This window comes from Peromyscus eremicus, chromosome 1 (assembly GCF_949786415.1).
Source record: "Peromyscus eremicus chromosome 1, PerEre_H2_v1, whole genome shotgun sequence".
Lineage (NCBI taxonomy): Eukaryota > Metazoa > Chordata > Mammalia > Rodentia > Cricetidae > Peromyscus > Peromyscus eremicus.
This window is the reverse complement of record NC_081416.1, coordinates 96,127,447-96,141,889: the sequence shown is the minus strand read 5'-3', so window position 1 is coordinate 96,141,889 and position 14,443 is coordinate 96,127,447. Positions and strand designations below refer to the sequence as shown.

At 44.7% G+C, this 14,443-nt stretch overlaps 1 protein-coding gene across 3 annotated transcripts; it reads left to right on the top strand.

Moving 5' to 3' along the window:
* The first annotated feature begins 2,040 nt into the window (after positions 1–2,040).
* Positions 2,041–14,216, top strand: Trim34 (tripartite motif containing 34). Of its 3 annotated transcripts, none has more exons than XM_059269525.1 (8): positions 2,041–2,190; positions 5,619–6,244; positions 6,685–6,780; positions 7,385–7,615; positions 10,567–10,589; positions 12,364–12,464; positions 12,726–12,752; positions 13,135–14,216. In XM_059269525.1, the coding sequence occupies exons 2-8, from the start codon at positions 5,822–5,824 to the stop codon at positions 13,692–13,694; spliced, it is 1,461 nt and encodes a 486-aa protein (XP_059125508.1). In that variant the 5' UTR covers positions 2,041–2,190; positions 5,619–5,821; the 3' UTR covers positions 13,695–14,216. The 3 variants fall into 3 exon arrangements, with proteins under 3 accessions (XP_059125508.1, XP_059125513.1, XP_059125500.1); XM_059269530.1 differs by having other exon boundaries at positions 2,041–2,202; XM_059269517.1 differs by lacking the exon at positions 2,041–2,190 and adding an exon at positions 2,303–2,439.
* Positions 14,217–14,443: the final 227 nt, after the last annotated feature.

Below are 14,443 nucleotides of genomic sequence, written 5' to 3'. Positions count from 1 at the left end.
CAGTCTCCCTGTGAACTCCTCCTGACACAGAACGCTTCCCCACCTCTAATTCTTCGCGTCTCCCATGTTCAGCTCATGTTTAGGCAGTCATGATGGCGAGACTTTATGGGTGTAGCTGCTCACATTACTGGGAGACAGTCTCACAGCCAACCCCCTGATCCTCTGACTCTTACAATCTTTCCTTCCCTTCTTCGGCCATGTTCCCTGAGCCTTGGGTATAGGAGTGCTTTGTAGATCAGTTGCAATTGGACTCCACAACTCCGCATTTTGATTGGTTGCTGTTGTCTGTAATGGTCTCCGTCTGTTACAAAGCGTTTCCTTGATGAGGGGTGGGTGGGTGTTAGGTCTCAGGCAGTTCATATACCCAGAAATGGCAGTCCTTTCCCAATTCAGTCTGAACTATAGAAGGATTGCTGGTGTTAAATAAGAACTAGAGAAAAGGACTGATTTCCCTTGCCTGGGGTAGAAGGGGCATAAGGCTCTCCACTGACATACCTGTGGCTGCATATCAAAGCCCATGCTGGCCTCCATGCTCTCACAGTCCCTATTCTCAGGTACCCTTTATACATTTCAAAGGCCTCATGCTGGCATCTGGCCCTTCTCTTGCTTTCCCAGGCTTGCCCCACTCCCAGATATCCCTTTGTTCTCTAACTAGCTCCCCCCACCACCACTATCTTGCCATATCCACTTTTCTCTCCCACTGTTCTTGCTCTTCTCCCTTCTCTCCAAGACAGACCTGGGCATGTCCAGGCTGTTTCTGCTCTGGATTCTTTCCAAATGCCTCTACATGTTATCTCTTACCTATAGTCAAAACCTTCCCCTTAATCATGGAGCAGCCATTGTGGTTCCTTTACTGCACCACTGGCATACAGCAGGGACTACACTTATCTATCTACACTTATCGCATACAGCAAGGGCAGAGGGGCAAATGTTGAGATTGTTGTCGGGATTGTGCTGGTTTAGTAAATTAGTGGTTGTAGGTTCTCCTTCAAGATCTGTGACTTCACTAGCACCGAGTAGTTGGGTAGGTTTGCAGTACCAGGCATGGTTTCCCTCTTGTTGAGTGGGTTGACTTGGCAATTCTTTGCATACAAAGCTGTCTCTGCATTTAGCAGCTTCCCCAGCTTGGGTTGGGAGGAGTAGAGAGGGAGAGAGAATATGTATATATATATATAATGCTATGGTAGTTTAAGAGAAACTCTAGCCTAGAAGTGAGAGTTCTGCCTGTTTGTTAAAAACCATTATGTGGCCAGGTATTGGCAGTGCACGCCTTTAATCCCAGCCACTCGGGAGGCAGAGGCAGGCGGATCTTTGTGAGTTTGAGGCCAGTCGACAGAGCAAGGACAGAGCAGGACAGCTAGGGCTGTTACACAGAGAAACCCTGTCTGGGAAAGAAAAAGAAGCCACTATGTCTTGGGGGTGTGGGGACAGGGACACTTGAAGTAGTCACAGTAGTCAAAGGGCTTGCTGCAGATCCTGTTTTCACAACCAAAGGGCTATTGTTCTTCAGAAACACCTGTGCATTTTTTTTTTTGCTACAAACTAACCAAAGGGCTATTGTTATTCAGAAACACCTGTGCATTGTTATGGCTGCAGACTACGTCGTCCTGCGATTTCTGTTCCTGTAAGCCTGCCTAACTGAACTTCCTTTAATGACTAAGGAACTCAGAGACCACCCTCAGAGAGTGCCCAGACAGAAATGCTGCTGCTGCCTGGCATGTAAAGGCTGTAAGAGACTGTAAAGCTCACTGGACCATTTGTTTGACTTTCGGCTCATAGGTTAATAAAGGTTTCTCCTGCCTCTCCTGAGTTCGTGGCTGCTTTCTTACTGAGTGGAATCTTCCCTTAACATGGCCTCTACCAGCTCTTGGCTACTATCAGCAAAAACCTCTTGGCCACTGAAAATTTCAACTCTAGGTCAAGTCTTCCGTTCCCCCTGGGTCACCAAGGTTGCCGCACCGCCCTCTATCGGCGGCCTAGAGTTTTGCCAGCCCTTGGGCCCAGAAGTTTCTTCTCTTCCCTGCTCCGGGCTGGTCTGGAGTTTCAGTTTCTTTTCTCCGATATCAGGAGAGGGAGGGGCCGCTGGTAGGCTGAACCCCGGTGCTGAGCAAAGCCTACCCCTGGCTTTCTTCAGCGCTTCAGCCTGGAGGAAAGATTTCACCTTCGGGGCCCAGCGGTGAGGGTCTAAAGGTGTGTGCGAAGGTTTGTGCAGGGCTGAGGGAGGGAGACCTTGGGAGGAGAGAACTCAGTGAAGCTTAGGGGAGACCATTTAGCGCGCAGAAACCATTGTGACGTGAAGGGAGAAAAGGAGTTTGGGGAGGGATCGACTTGAAAGTTGAAGAGGAAGGCCTTGTTTTCCAAAGGAGCCCTTCTTTCTCCAGGGCAAGCCCTTCCCGTTTCCTCCTACTCTGCAGCTGTGATGTTCTACCTTGCAAACAGGTCTGGAATCTCAAGCACTCTCTCCCCTCCCCTCTTTTCCCCCTCCCCCCTTGTCCGTGATCCTTTTCCCTGCTCTCCCCTCTACCTACTAGAAACTACCTACTGTAGTTTCAGGGCTTGGACTAAGAGCCTCTACCCCCCCTCCTGCTTCCACTAAGGGGCTGTCAGTGACCTTTCCGACATCCCGAGCCCTTGACCTGCTTGAGAACAAGAAGTTGAACCCTGTGTCACTTTTTAGCCTGTGTACCTATGGCGCGCCAATCTTAGGACTCTATTTGTTTTTACCTAACACTGATTTTTTTTAAAAATATATTCATTTATTATTTTTGAGACTGATCTCACTGCACTGCTGAGGCTGGCCTTGGCCTTCTGGGCTCAAACATCATCCTGCATGATCCTCCTAAGTAGGTGGGACTGCAAGCCTGTGCCTTCCCCAACCCCCATCTGGATTGCTTCTGTTTAAGTGACCTTGGTGTCCTCACCTGCCTTAGGGCTTGTCACTCATTCTTCCTGCTTGGGTCTTTGCACTGAAGGTTATGTCAGTTCCTTGTTTCCTGCTCAGAGCTAGTTAACAAGAGTTAGCGATGGCTGAGGAGAGCCCTTGGTGTTCACGTTCTTGCTAAGATGTTTTCTCTGTCTGTTGACCCTGAGTATTCCCCATGTTAGGCTAACATAGGGACGTTTGGTACCTTGATGGATGGGTTCAACACCTGCCACTGTCTAAGACCGTCACTTTTCAGAGTTTCTGAGTCTGCATCTGATGGCTGGAGATGCTTGTTGTCATGACAAAGTTTAATCATGGCCAAACACAGATGATAATCGCGATGTATGTATTTACTTATTTTTTTATGAAAATTTCAATGGAAATAAAATACATTTCTGGTATTTAAAAAGTGTAATAAGTGTCCATTCAATATTTACTAACTATGAAATAAATATGCAAGCTTACACTCGACCTAGGAATAAAGTAATTTTACACTATACAAGAAGATAAATAATGCTATGGAATCAGTTTTAGTTTTGGTTTTGGTTTTGGGAGATAGAGTTTCTCTGTGTAACAGCCCTAACTGTCTTGGAACTCGCTCTCTAGACCAGACTGGCCTCAAACTCAGAGATCTGCATGCCTATGCCTCGGAATTACAGTCTTAGAAGATAGCTTTTCAGTTTTCAGAGTAAGGAAACTGTAGAATTCTAAGAGTGTGAGGAATTTGAAGGCTTTAACACGGGTCAGTTTTCCTTAGAATTGAGAGGAGGATGTTGCATCCACGGGAGAAAGGAATAGGAGATGGGCATGGAGGAGGCTGCTGTGAGGACATGGCTGGTGAGGAAGGCTGGGGAGATCTCGAAGATAAAGAGTGAGCCCAGGAGAGATCTCTACCTAGTGTCTCTGGATTCTTGCTGTAAACAGAGAGAGAATCCAGAGAGAGGCACTGTGAGGAGTTGGAGAAAGTTTTATTACAGAGAACAAGCACACATTCAAGAGAAAGTATGGGCTGTGGTGGATGTCTACAATTCCAGCACTTGGGAGGTGTAAGCAGGAGGATCAGAAGTTAGCTCCAGGCCATCCTTAGTTATCCTGCCAGTTTGAGGCCTGGCCGGGGCTGCTTGAGATCCTGTCTCAAAAATACAAAGTAAGCTGGGCGGTGGTGGTAACAGTGGTGCACACCTTCAATCCCAGCTCTTGGAAGGCAGAGTCAGGCCTGTCTGGTCTACAAAGCTAGTTCTAGGATAGCCAAGACTACACAAAGAAACCCTGTCTTGAAAAACAAAACAGACAAACAAAATACAAATGAAAAAAAATAATAGAAAGAAAAAGGAGGATGAGAGAAAGAATATGTGTACCGTGTGTACCTTCAGAGATCGGGAGAGGGTTTCAAATCCTTCTGGGTCATAACATGAGTTATGGATAGCTCTGAGTCACTATACGGGTGCTGTGGGTGCTGGGAACTGAACTTGGAACCTCTGGAAGAGCAAAAAATGCTCTTAACTACTGAACCATCTCTCCAGACCCCTTAGTGATTTTTTTTTTCCCCCAAGACAGGGTTTCTCTGTGTAGCTTTGCACCTTTCCTGGAACTCACTCTGTAGCCTAGGCTGGTCTTGAACTCAGAGTTCCACCTGCCTCTGCCTCCTGAGTGCTGGGATTAAAGACATGCGCCACCACCATCTGGCCCTCTTAGTGATTTTTAAGCCTTTCTTTTCATTATGTATTAATAAACAGTAGGTTGAACATCTGTTTTATGTTCATTAGCTTTTATTACCCTTTAAAAATAATATATTTTGTTCTTTTAAACTGTGTGCATTTATACAGTGTATCCAGATCATATGCTTCCACCCCCTCTCATTTTTTTTGCTCCTTTGGCTAAGATATTTTTGGCCTGTTTACCCTTTTAAAGAACTCTGTTTAATTGATCCTTTTTATTCTTTTATTCTTTCCATTTCATTAATTTCAGCTCCTATAGGCTGGGTGATGGTGATGTACGCCTTTAATCCCAGCACTCGGAGGCAGAGGCAGGTGGATCTCTGTGAGTTCAAGACCAGCTTGGTCTACAGAGTGAGTTCTAGGACAGCGATGGTTGTTACATAGAGAAACTTTGTCTTGAAAAAAAAAAAATTCACCTCTTATTTCTTTCTACTAATTTTGGCATTGGTTTGTTCTTATTCTTAGTAAGATCTTGACTTGAAATATATGATTTTTAAAATTTAATTTAATTTTTGGTTTCTCAAGACAGGGTTTGTCTGTGTAGCCTTGGCTATCCTGGAACTCATTCTGTTGACCAGGCTGGCCTCAACCTCAGAGAGATGGCCTGCCTCTGCCTCCCAAATGCTGGGATTAAAGGCACACACCCCACCACCCAGCTTTTGTTTGTTTGTTTTAATGATGGAATCAGGAAAACATACTCTCAAACTTGCCAGGCCTCCATCAGGGTGACTCGAACATTGTTTTTTGTGGCCAAATTCTAGGAAGAAAAGAGAGGCCTTGCCCATTGCCAGTGTGTGTGCAGATTCCAGGTCTACTGCACCTCTGCGCAGTGCTAAGGCCTGTGCTTATTGTGTTTGCTGAGCTCCTCGTTCTTTCTTCATGTTACCTCAGCTCCTACTTTTCTGTGTCGCCACTACGTTCTGCTTCTCGAGTATTTCTGTTCCATTCACCAAATTATTTTTGGTTTCTTGTTTCAGATTCTGTCTGTTCACAGCTGAAAACTAGGTGCTTTCTGCCGTCGTCGTATCACCCACCTTGAAGGATCCGAAGTGGCCGTGCTGTTTTAAGTTGCCTTTTCAGACTGATATACTGTCCTTTTATAATCTGCCTAGCCAGCCAGCAGTCCTTAAAAAAGAAGAGCCTCCGAAGTTAGGACAAGAAAAAACAGGGGAGCAGTATAATGGCTTCAGCATTTCCAATGCATGTACAGAAGGAGACCATTTGCCCCGTCTGCCAAGAGCTTTTGAAAGAACCCCTGAGGTTAGGCTGTGGCCACAATGTATGCCAAGCCTGCATCACCATGAACAAAAAGAATGCAGTGATCAACCCCAGAGGAGAAAGCAGCTGTCCTATGTGTGGTACTAGATTCTCATTTGAAAATCTACAGACTAATCAGCATCTGGCAGACGTAGTAGAGAGACTCAGGGAAGTCAAGTTGAACCCTGACTTTGAGAAAAAGAGAGATCTCTGTATACACCATGGAGAGAAACTACTTCTCTTCTGTAAGGAAGACAGGAAGGTCATTTGCTGGGTTTGTGAGCGTTCTCAGGAGCATCATGGTCACCACACCTTCCTCCAGGAGGAAGCAGTCAAGGAATGTCAGGTAAGGCCATGAGGAATGCCTAGAAATGTCTTTTCTTTCCGTTTACATAACAGTTTGGCCCGCAGTACACACAATCTCTTGACCAGGAGCAGAAGGTTTCTGGGTTACCTTTCCCTTGCGTTGCATGGGTGAGAGGATGCTTTCAGCGATCCTCTCAGCGGGGCTGCTGCTGGGGAATACTGTGAACAGGTTGTGGGAAGATCATCGGTGTGAGGAAAGGATTGCACCTGCTGCGTGGTCTATCCTTACTCTAAGGAAAAAGGTGCTGGCTCCGGTGGGTGTGCAAATGTTGGTTCTGCTCCTCTAGGGATAAAGAGTGCATTCGCCTCAGGTTTTCTTCTGTGTCTTCTGTAAACTGGTCTTTTCTGGGAACAACCTCGTCTCTTTGTTAGTTCTCTGTCCAGGTGGAAAGCATGACAGATATGATTCCTTTCTCACAGGAGAATCTCCAAACAGCTCTCCAGAGGCTGAGGGAGGAGCAAGAGAAGGCGGAGAAATTAGAAGCTGACATCAAAGAAGACAGAATTTCTTGGAAGGCAGGAGATGCTTCCTGAGCGATGCTGAGAGGAACCTTAGCCTTTGGTCCTAATCCAATTAGGCTCCTCACCTTATTCCTTGACATTTAATAAATCCAAAGCTATCTGATAAGTTCCTTTTTAGGGATGAGGGATGGGGAGCCGACTTGTAAATACACGTAAATATTTGGAATTGAACGCAAAGATGAACTGTATAATGTTAAAGGCTGGAAGAGTCTTTGCTCTTCTCTTTTCCACTGAGGCTCTGACACTTCTGCTGGAAGACACCAGGCAGAGAAAATTTTCTCTAGGTTTCAAAACCAGGCGTGCTAACGCGGGGTGCCATGAGTGCCCAAGATATTTGTCTGCAGTCTACACCTTATTCCAGTCTTGTATTATTTTTGGAGGTTGCCTAGATAAAACAAGGAGGGGGTTATTTGGTTTTTGTTTTTGTTTGAGTTTGCTTGTTTTAAAGGGAAAATAGAAAATTAAAAATAACATCCCTCAGACTGCTGTTCTATCCTACATCTGCCCAGGTTTGAAGTTCTACTATCTTGTACGGACATCTTACCTCAGCCTGACAGAGACTCATTACATCTCTCTCTCCCCCTGTCCATTCCTGCAGTACCAGATCCAGACTGAGAGACAGAGGATACAAACGGGTTTTAATGAGCTCAGAAGAATCCTGAATGAAGAGGAACAGAGAGAGCTGAAAAGACTTCAGGAAGAGGAGCAGCTGATACTTGCCAGCCTGGCAGAGGCCGAGGCTGAGCTGGCTCAGCAGAGCCAGTTGGTGGAGGAACTTATCTCAGATCTGGAGCGCCGGTGCCAGTGGTCAGCTAGAGAGCTGCTACAGGTAGGAATGAGCCCCTCGCCTCAGAGTGCAGAGACATTGCCTCTTTCCTTCCTGTAGCTAATAACACTCAGTGTTGAATGGAAGTCGTGGAAGACAATATTCTTGCCTCTTTTCCAGTCTTAAGGGAAACCATTCCGTTTTTTGCCATTAAGTGTTTTTTGCCATTATATATTTTTGACAGGCTGAAGATGCTGCCTATTTCTAATCCTGTATGCTCTCTTTCTTCTTGTTTTTACATCAACGTATATAGAAGTTTGTCAAATGCTTTTTTCCCCACCTTCACTGAGATTGTGTGATTTTTTTTTTATTCTTTATTCTATTAATATGGTAGTGGTTATGATAAACGGTGCTGGTGGTGGCGCTGGTTACCAGCAGAAAAGTCAGGGCCCCGGCCACGACTACCAGAGTTACAAAGAGCTTTATTAGAAGGAAGGAGGGGATAGGAGGGAGGAGAGCCAGGCCTGGGGGGAGGGAGAGATGGTGGGAACAGAACTGAGAGCAGGGAGCAGAGAGGGAACAGAGAGAGGGGGGGGGGGGGGGTCTGTGTCCTGCTTTTTTTTTTTTTTTTTTTTTTTTGGTTTTTCGAGACAGGGTTTCTCTGTGTAGCTTTGCGCCTTTCCTGGATCTCACTTGGTAGCCCAGGCTGGCCTCGAACTCACAGAGATCCGCCTGGCTCTGCCTCCCGAGTGCTGGGATTAAAGGCGTGCGCCACCACCGCCCGGCTGCGTCCTGCTTTTTAAGGCAGGTACGTAGTGGCCAGCGCCGGTCGCCAGCGCCTGCTGATGATGTAAGACGCAAGACCCCAAGCTGCGAATGTGCGGGAGTGAGGGCAGGATCCTAACATATGATCTATCACATTAACTGATATATTTATGTTGAACCAAGCCTCCATTTATGGGATAAATCCCATTTGGTCATGATTATAATGGCCATGAGTTTTTATATTTGTTTTGGGATTTAAATATTTTAATTACATTTTTTTAATGTGTGTGTGTGTGTGTGTGTGTGTGTGTGTGTGTGTGTTTACGAGTACATGTATGCATGCATACGTGCCGTAGCCCACATGTAGAGATCAAAGGACAGCTTGTGGGAGTCTGGCCTCTCTTTCACCATGTGGGTCCCAGGGACTGAACTCAGATCATCGGGTTTGGCAGCAGGCACCTCTACCCACTGACACATCTTGACTGCCTTTTTTCAGTTTTGTCCCTAAGCTCTCTACTGCCAAGCTTTATCTCCCAAGCCCCATGACGCTTTTGTTTTTTTCTTGTGATGCTTTAACAATTTTTTTTAAAAGATTTGTTTATTTACTGTGTATACAGTGTTCTGCCTGCATGTATGCCTCCTTGCTGGAAGAGGGCACCAGATCTCATTATAGGTGGTTGTGAGCCACCATGTGGTTGCAGAGAATTAAACTCAGAACCTTTGAAAGAGCAGGGAATTGAACTCAGGACCTAGCAGCCATCAGTCACTGCTCTTATCCTCTGAGGCATCTCTCCAGCCCCATGATGCTTTAACAATTTTAGCCATTTTACATTTTTTTTTAAAGAATTGGACGGGCAGTGGTGGCGCATGCCTTTAATCCCAGCGTTCGGGAGACAGAGGCAGGTGGATCTCTGTGAGTTCGAGGCCAGCCTGGGCTACAGAGTGAGTTCCAGGACAGGCTCCAAAGCTACACAGAGAAACCCTGTCTTGAAAAAACAAACAAACAAACAAACAAACAAACAAAAAAGAGTTTAAAAAATACTGGTGTTACTTTTTCTTTTAAACTTTTAGTAAGTGAAGCCATGGTTGGCCTCTTCTTGCATGAAGCTTGACTTCCAATCTAATCTTTTTTTTTTTTTTTTTTTGGTTTTTTGAGGCAGGATGTCTCTGTGTAGCTTTGGAGCTTGTCCTGGAATTTACTGTGTAGACCAGGCTGGCCTCGAACTCACAGAGATCCTCCTGCCTCTGCCTCCCAAGTGCTAGGATTAAAGGCATGTGCCACCACTGCCTGGCTCCAATCTAATCTTTTTACATGTTTTCACTCTATACATATTTTCTCTCTTCTTGAATTAGTATTGTTTGGTTCTGTACTTCTGAGAATTTGTTCATCTCCTCTAACTTATCTAATTTGTTTATAACACAACAAACTGGAGTGGGGAGGTGTTGAGGAATTGAATTCAGGGCCTCAGGCTTGTTAGGTAAGAATTCTACCTCTAAGCCACACCCCAGCTTCTGTGGTTCTTTTCAATTTTTTTTTCCATTTAACATACCAACTACAATTCCCCCTCCCTCTCCTCTTCCAGCTCCCCATCACCGCCCCCTTACCCCATCCCCTATCTACTCCTCAGAGATGGTAAGGCCTTCCATGGGGAGTCAACAAATTCTGACATATCAAGTTGAGGCAAGACCAAGCCAAAAAGCCAGTTCATGCACTAGGGATAAATTCTGGTCCCACTGCCAGGGGCCCCACGGGTTCTTTTCTAATTTTTTTGTTTTGGTTATTTTGGGACAGGGTCTCACTATATATCCCAACTCCTTTCTCTGCCTCCTGAGTGAGATTAAAGGCATGTGCCACTATGATTCTTTTTTAATTTCTTCAAGGTCAGTAGCAATGTCTCATTTTTTTCTTCCACATTTGAAAATTGCACCTCTTTATTTTTTTCCTGGCACGTGTAGCCTAAGGGTTGCTGGTTTTGTTGATATTTTGATGTAACTTTTAAAAAAGGAGAAGGAAAGAAAGCATATTTTTATCCAGTTTGGGTGGTGAATATCTGTAACCTCAGCAGTGAAGCTGGAGGATCAACAACAGTTCAGCGCTGTCCTGGGCCACATTTAGAGAAGCTATCTAGGAAAAAATAAAGATAAAATAGCTAACTCTTGATTCTTTCTCCTCCTCCTTTGCTTTATTTCACTAATACTGCTCTGATTCTCACACTTTGTGACTTGTGTTTTTGTTTCCTTTTCCCTAGGATATGAGCGGTATCTTGAAATGGTGCGTATGGGTGACTCCAAGTGGTGCTTTTGTGTAGTAAAGATGGATTAGTAGTGGTCCCTATTAGTTTTTTTTTGTTTTTTTTTTTTTTGTTTTTTTTTTTTTTGTCAGTTTGACACAAGCTAGAGTCATTTGAGAAAGGGGAACCTCAATTAAGCAGATGAACATATTAGATTAGCCCACAGGCAAAGCCTAGGAGTCATTTTCTTGATTAATGGTTGGTGTGGGTTGTATTGTATGGTACTGGATTATATAAAAAAGCAGGCTGAGTGAGCCATGAGGATCAAGCAGCACCCCACCCCACCCACATGCTCTCTGCTTCAGTTCCTGTCCCTGCCCTGACTTCCCCTCATGATGGACTGTGATCCGGACATGTATGCTGAAATAAACCCTTTCCTCCCCAAGTTGTTTTTGGTCATGGTGTTTATCACAGCAATAGAAACCCAAACTAAAACAGGAGACACTACAAATATTTTTATGCCAGTGGGAAAAATCTCTCTCAGATCAAGGGGATTTGGATGCTACATTATCTAAAACTGCTGGTCCTAGGTAAAAACTTGATCGTCTCATCCCTGTGGAGAATGAACTAGACTCAATGGCAGTGAATGTGGCAGTTTAAGTCAGAGGTAGGGCCACAAAGGGCATTAGAGATTTCAGAGTCATTTTCCTGTGACTTAACTTCACTATTTCACACTCCCTTCCTGCTGCCAGTCCTGAATCTCCTGGTTCATAGGTGTTTTGTACACAGAAAGCCTGACCAATGCCTCAGAGAGGCCATGGGCACTGCTCATCATTCTTACTTTGTTCACTGAAAACAGACGATTACTGACTTTTAAACACACACACACACACACACACACACACACACCCCTTGGGATTTGTAATTCTTACCTAAGTTTCCAATAATTGATCTCTTGTTTGGCAAGCTTTACAAGCTCTTATGTTAAAGTATTATCCTTGAATCTGTAGTTGCCAACCTGATAGCATCAGCTTCCTTTAAAACACACATAAAGTTAGAACTAGGCTCATTTGGGGGTTGTTTTTTGTTTTTGTTTTGTTTTTGAGACAGGATTCCATGCAGCCAAGGCAAGGGTGCTCTTGAACTTGCTAAGTAGATGAGGTTGACCTCGAGCTGCTGAGCCTCCTGCCTCTGCCTCCTGTGTGCTGGGATTGCAGACAGGAGCCATTATGTCTGGCTGCCCATGTTCATTTTAAGCCCTAACTTTTCTTGTGTAAACTTTCCCCCACTATAATCTGTTATCTCTGATGTGGGCCACCACTGGAGTTCAGGCTTTGTTCTTCCCCTAAGCATCTGTTCTCTCTAATGTGGGGTACCGCTAGAATCCTGGCTTTGAACTACTCACAAACGCACAGGCTGTCTGTTCAGAGCCATGCAAAACAGCCAGGACCTGTGGCTTTGCCCTTAGTTTCCTTGAGAACTCATATATCTGCACCCTACCTTCAGTGAGGCAGCAAAGGCTTCCCTGTGCTTCTCACCCAAATTTGTATTATTTCCGTGAGATTTCAAGGGAGGTGAAACTCACCCCGTATTTAGGCGAGGCAACTGTGTTTTCAAGAAGTATAGATACTCCCAGTGTCACACAGCAAGGAAGTGGGGACATTTCACAGAGGCCTATGTCTCTGTTCAGAGTCAGGGCTTTCCCTGAGGCTCCTCAGGTGTCAAGTGCACCAGTGATGTGGAAGGGGGATAGTTGTGTTACAGAGACAACAATGAGGCAGAGATGGAAAGGTTGAACTAGTTCTTCATCCCTAGGAGTCAGATCTGGACATTGAAGAAGCCAAAAGCAGTTTCTAAGAAACTGAAGAAGATATTCCAAGCTCCTGATCTGAGAGACATGCTCTGCACCTTCAGAAGTGAGTGGGGAGCCCAGCGGGGGAGTGTTCGTAGAGGGCTCCTGTGTCATCGGGGAGTAAGCTGAAAAGTAAAGGTGAAGAGAGGAGGGCGGTCAGGGAGGCACACTCTGTGATGAAGAGGATGCAGTTGTATCTGAGGGAGCACTGTAATGGGTCTGGTTGGTCCTCTCCTTTACCAGTTGCCTTTCTTACCTCTAGAGAGAGTATTACTTCTTCCAAAGTTTGCTTCTAATAAAGTCACCAAATCTTTTATTGTTTCAGAGCTAACAGCTGTCCGCGGCTACTGGGGTAAGAAGTGGCAGAACTTCAAATCACTGTGTTCTGATCACCTTTCTCAAGTTCTGGTTCAGTGAGGTCTCATCACCTTCGTCTCCTGTGTTACCACGTACACATACTGTGTTCCTCTAAGGCTCTGTATGGTGGTACATGCCTATAATTCGAGCACTAGGGAGATGAGGCAGGAGAACTGCAGGTCTAAGGCTAACCTGGGCTACTTAGCAAGACCCTGCCCTAAAACAACAACTATATAACATGCTTATGTTGTTTGACCATCTCCCACATCAATCAATACTATTTTCCCCTAACCTTTCCAGTGTTCGGTTTTCACGTCATCCTTCAACCTACCACTGTATCTGTCGCCTGACCTTTTTCTTTCTTTTTTCCCTTGCAGCGGACTTCACATTTAATCCAGAAAACCTAAATTTGAATCTTATTCTTTCAGAAGATCACAGACAAGTGACATCTGTGCCCATTTGGCCATTTAAGTGTTATAATAATGGTGTCTTGGGCTCCAAATGTTTCTTCTCAGGAAAACATTACTGGGAAGTGGATGTGTCTAAGAAGAGTGCCTGGACTCTGGGAGTGTATGCTAGAAAACGTACTTTAAAGTTTGATGTTAGACGAGGCAAAAGTCAGCCAAATGTTTACCACAGATACAAACCTCAGAATGGCTACTGGGTTATAGGGCTACAGGATGGATCAAAGTATAGTATCTTTGAGGATTCTTCCAACTGTGACCCTACAGTTCTGACCCCCTTTGTGGCTGTCCCTCTCCATCGGGTTGGGGTTTTCCTTGACTGTGAAGAGGGCACAGTGTCCTTCTTTAATGTCACAAACCACGGGTCACCCATTTACACGTTCTCTCAATGCTGCTTTTCCAAACCTGTGTATCCATACTTCAATCCTTGGGACTGCCCAGCCCCCATGACCCTGTGTCTTCTGAACTCCTGAGTCTTCTCATTCTCATCAATTTCTGGTATTACTTCTTGCCTTGAGGCTCCCCTTTATCTGGACATACCTGTGCCATTTGGACACCTTTTCCCTTGGTCTCCCTTCTTAAAAACTTAAGTCGTGCTTAGATGTGGTGAATCTGGCATCATTTTGGAGAGATGCTTACCCATTTACTCTTATTCATATCCTCAAAGGCAGCTAATCAAGCTGAAAGCCCGCTGGATCAATCAGTATAACATCCATGCCCACTGACTTCATATTTCCCTTTGTCCTGAAGAAATGAGATGACACCAGTTAGCCACTCATCTCTGTTACTTAAGATAATCAATAAGAACTGGCCTCCTGACCATCACAATAAGTTTTTAAGAATATGTTGGCTTGCCTAGGATATCTCACGTTCAACAGGGAGTCAAGGAATAGAAAATATAAACAGTAATGTATAGCCTAGAGTTGGGGTTGTCTGGTATACAAATACAAATTCTGCCTCTTACAAAGTGTAATAAATTAACAGATTTTTTAAAACTAGAAGTTAAAATGCACCTAAGATCATTGTATGAATCTAAATATCAGTAAATATACTCACTTGACTGTCTTGTACATAATAAACATATTTATGATTTCTGAACATTATAAGCCACGTGACTATTTTATGCAATAGCTTTGTGCCCTTCTGAGTAATTACTGAGATTTCAATTTGTAAGTTCTGAAATTCTGCTCTCAACTGTCCTGATTTAAGTTTCTTTCTTTTT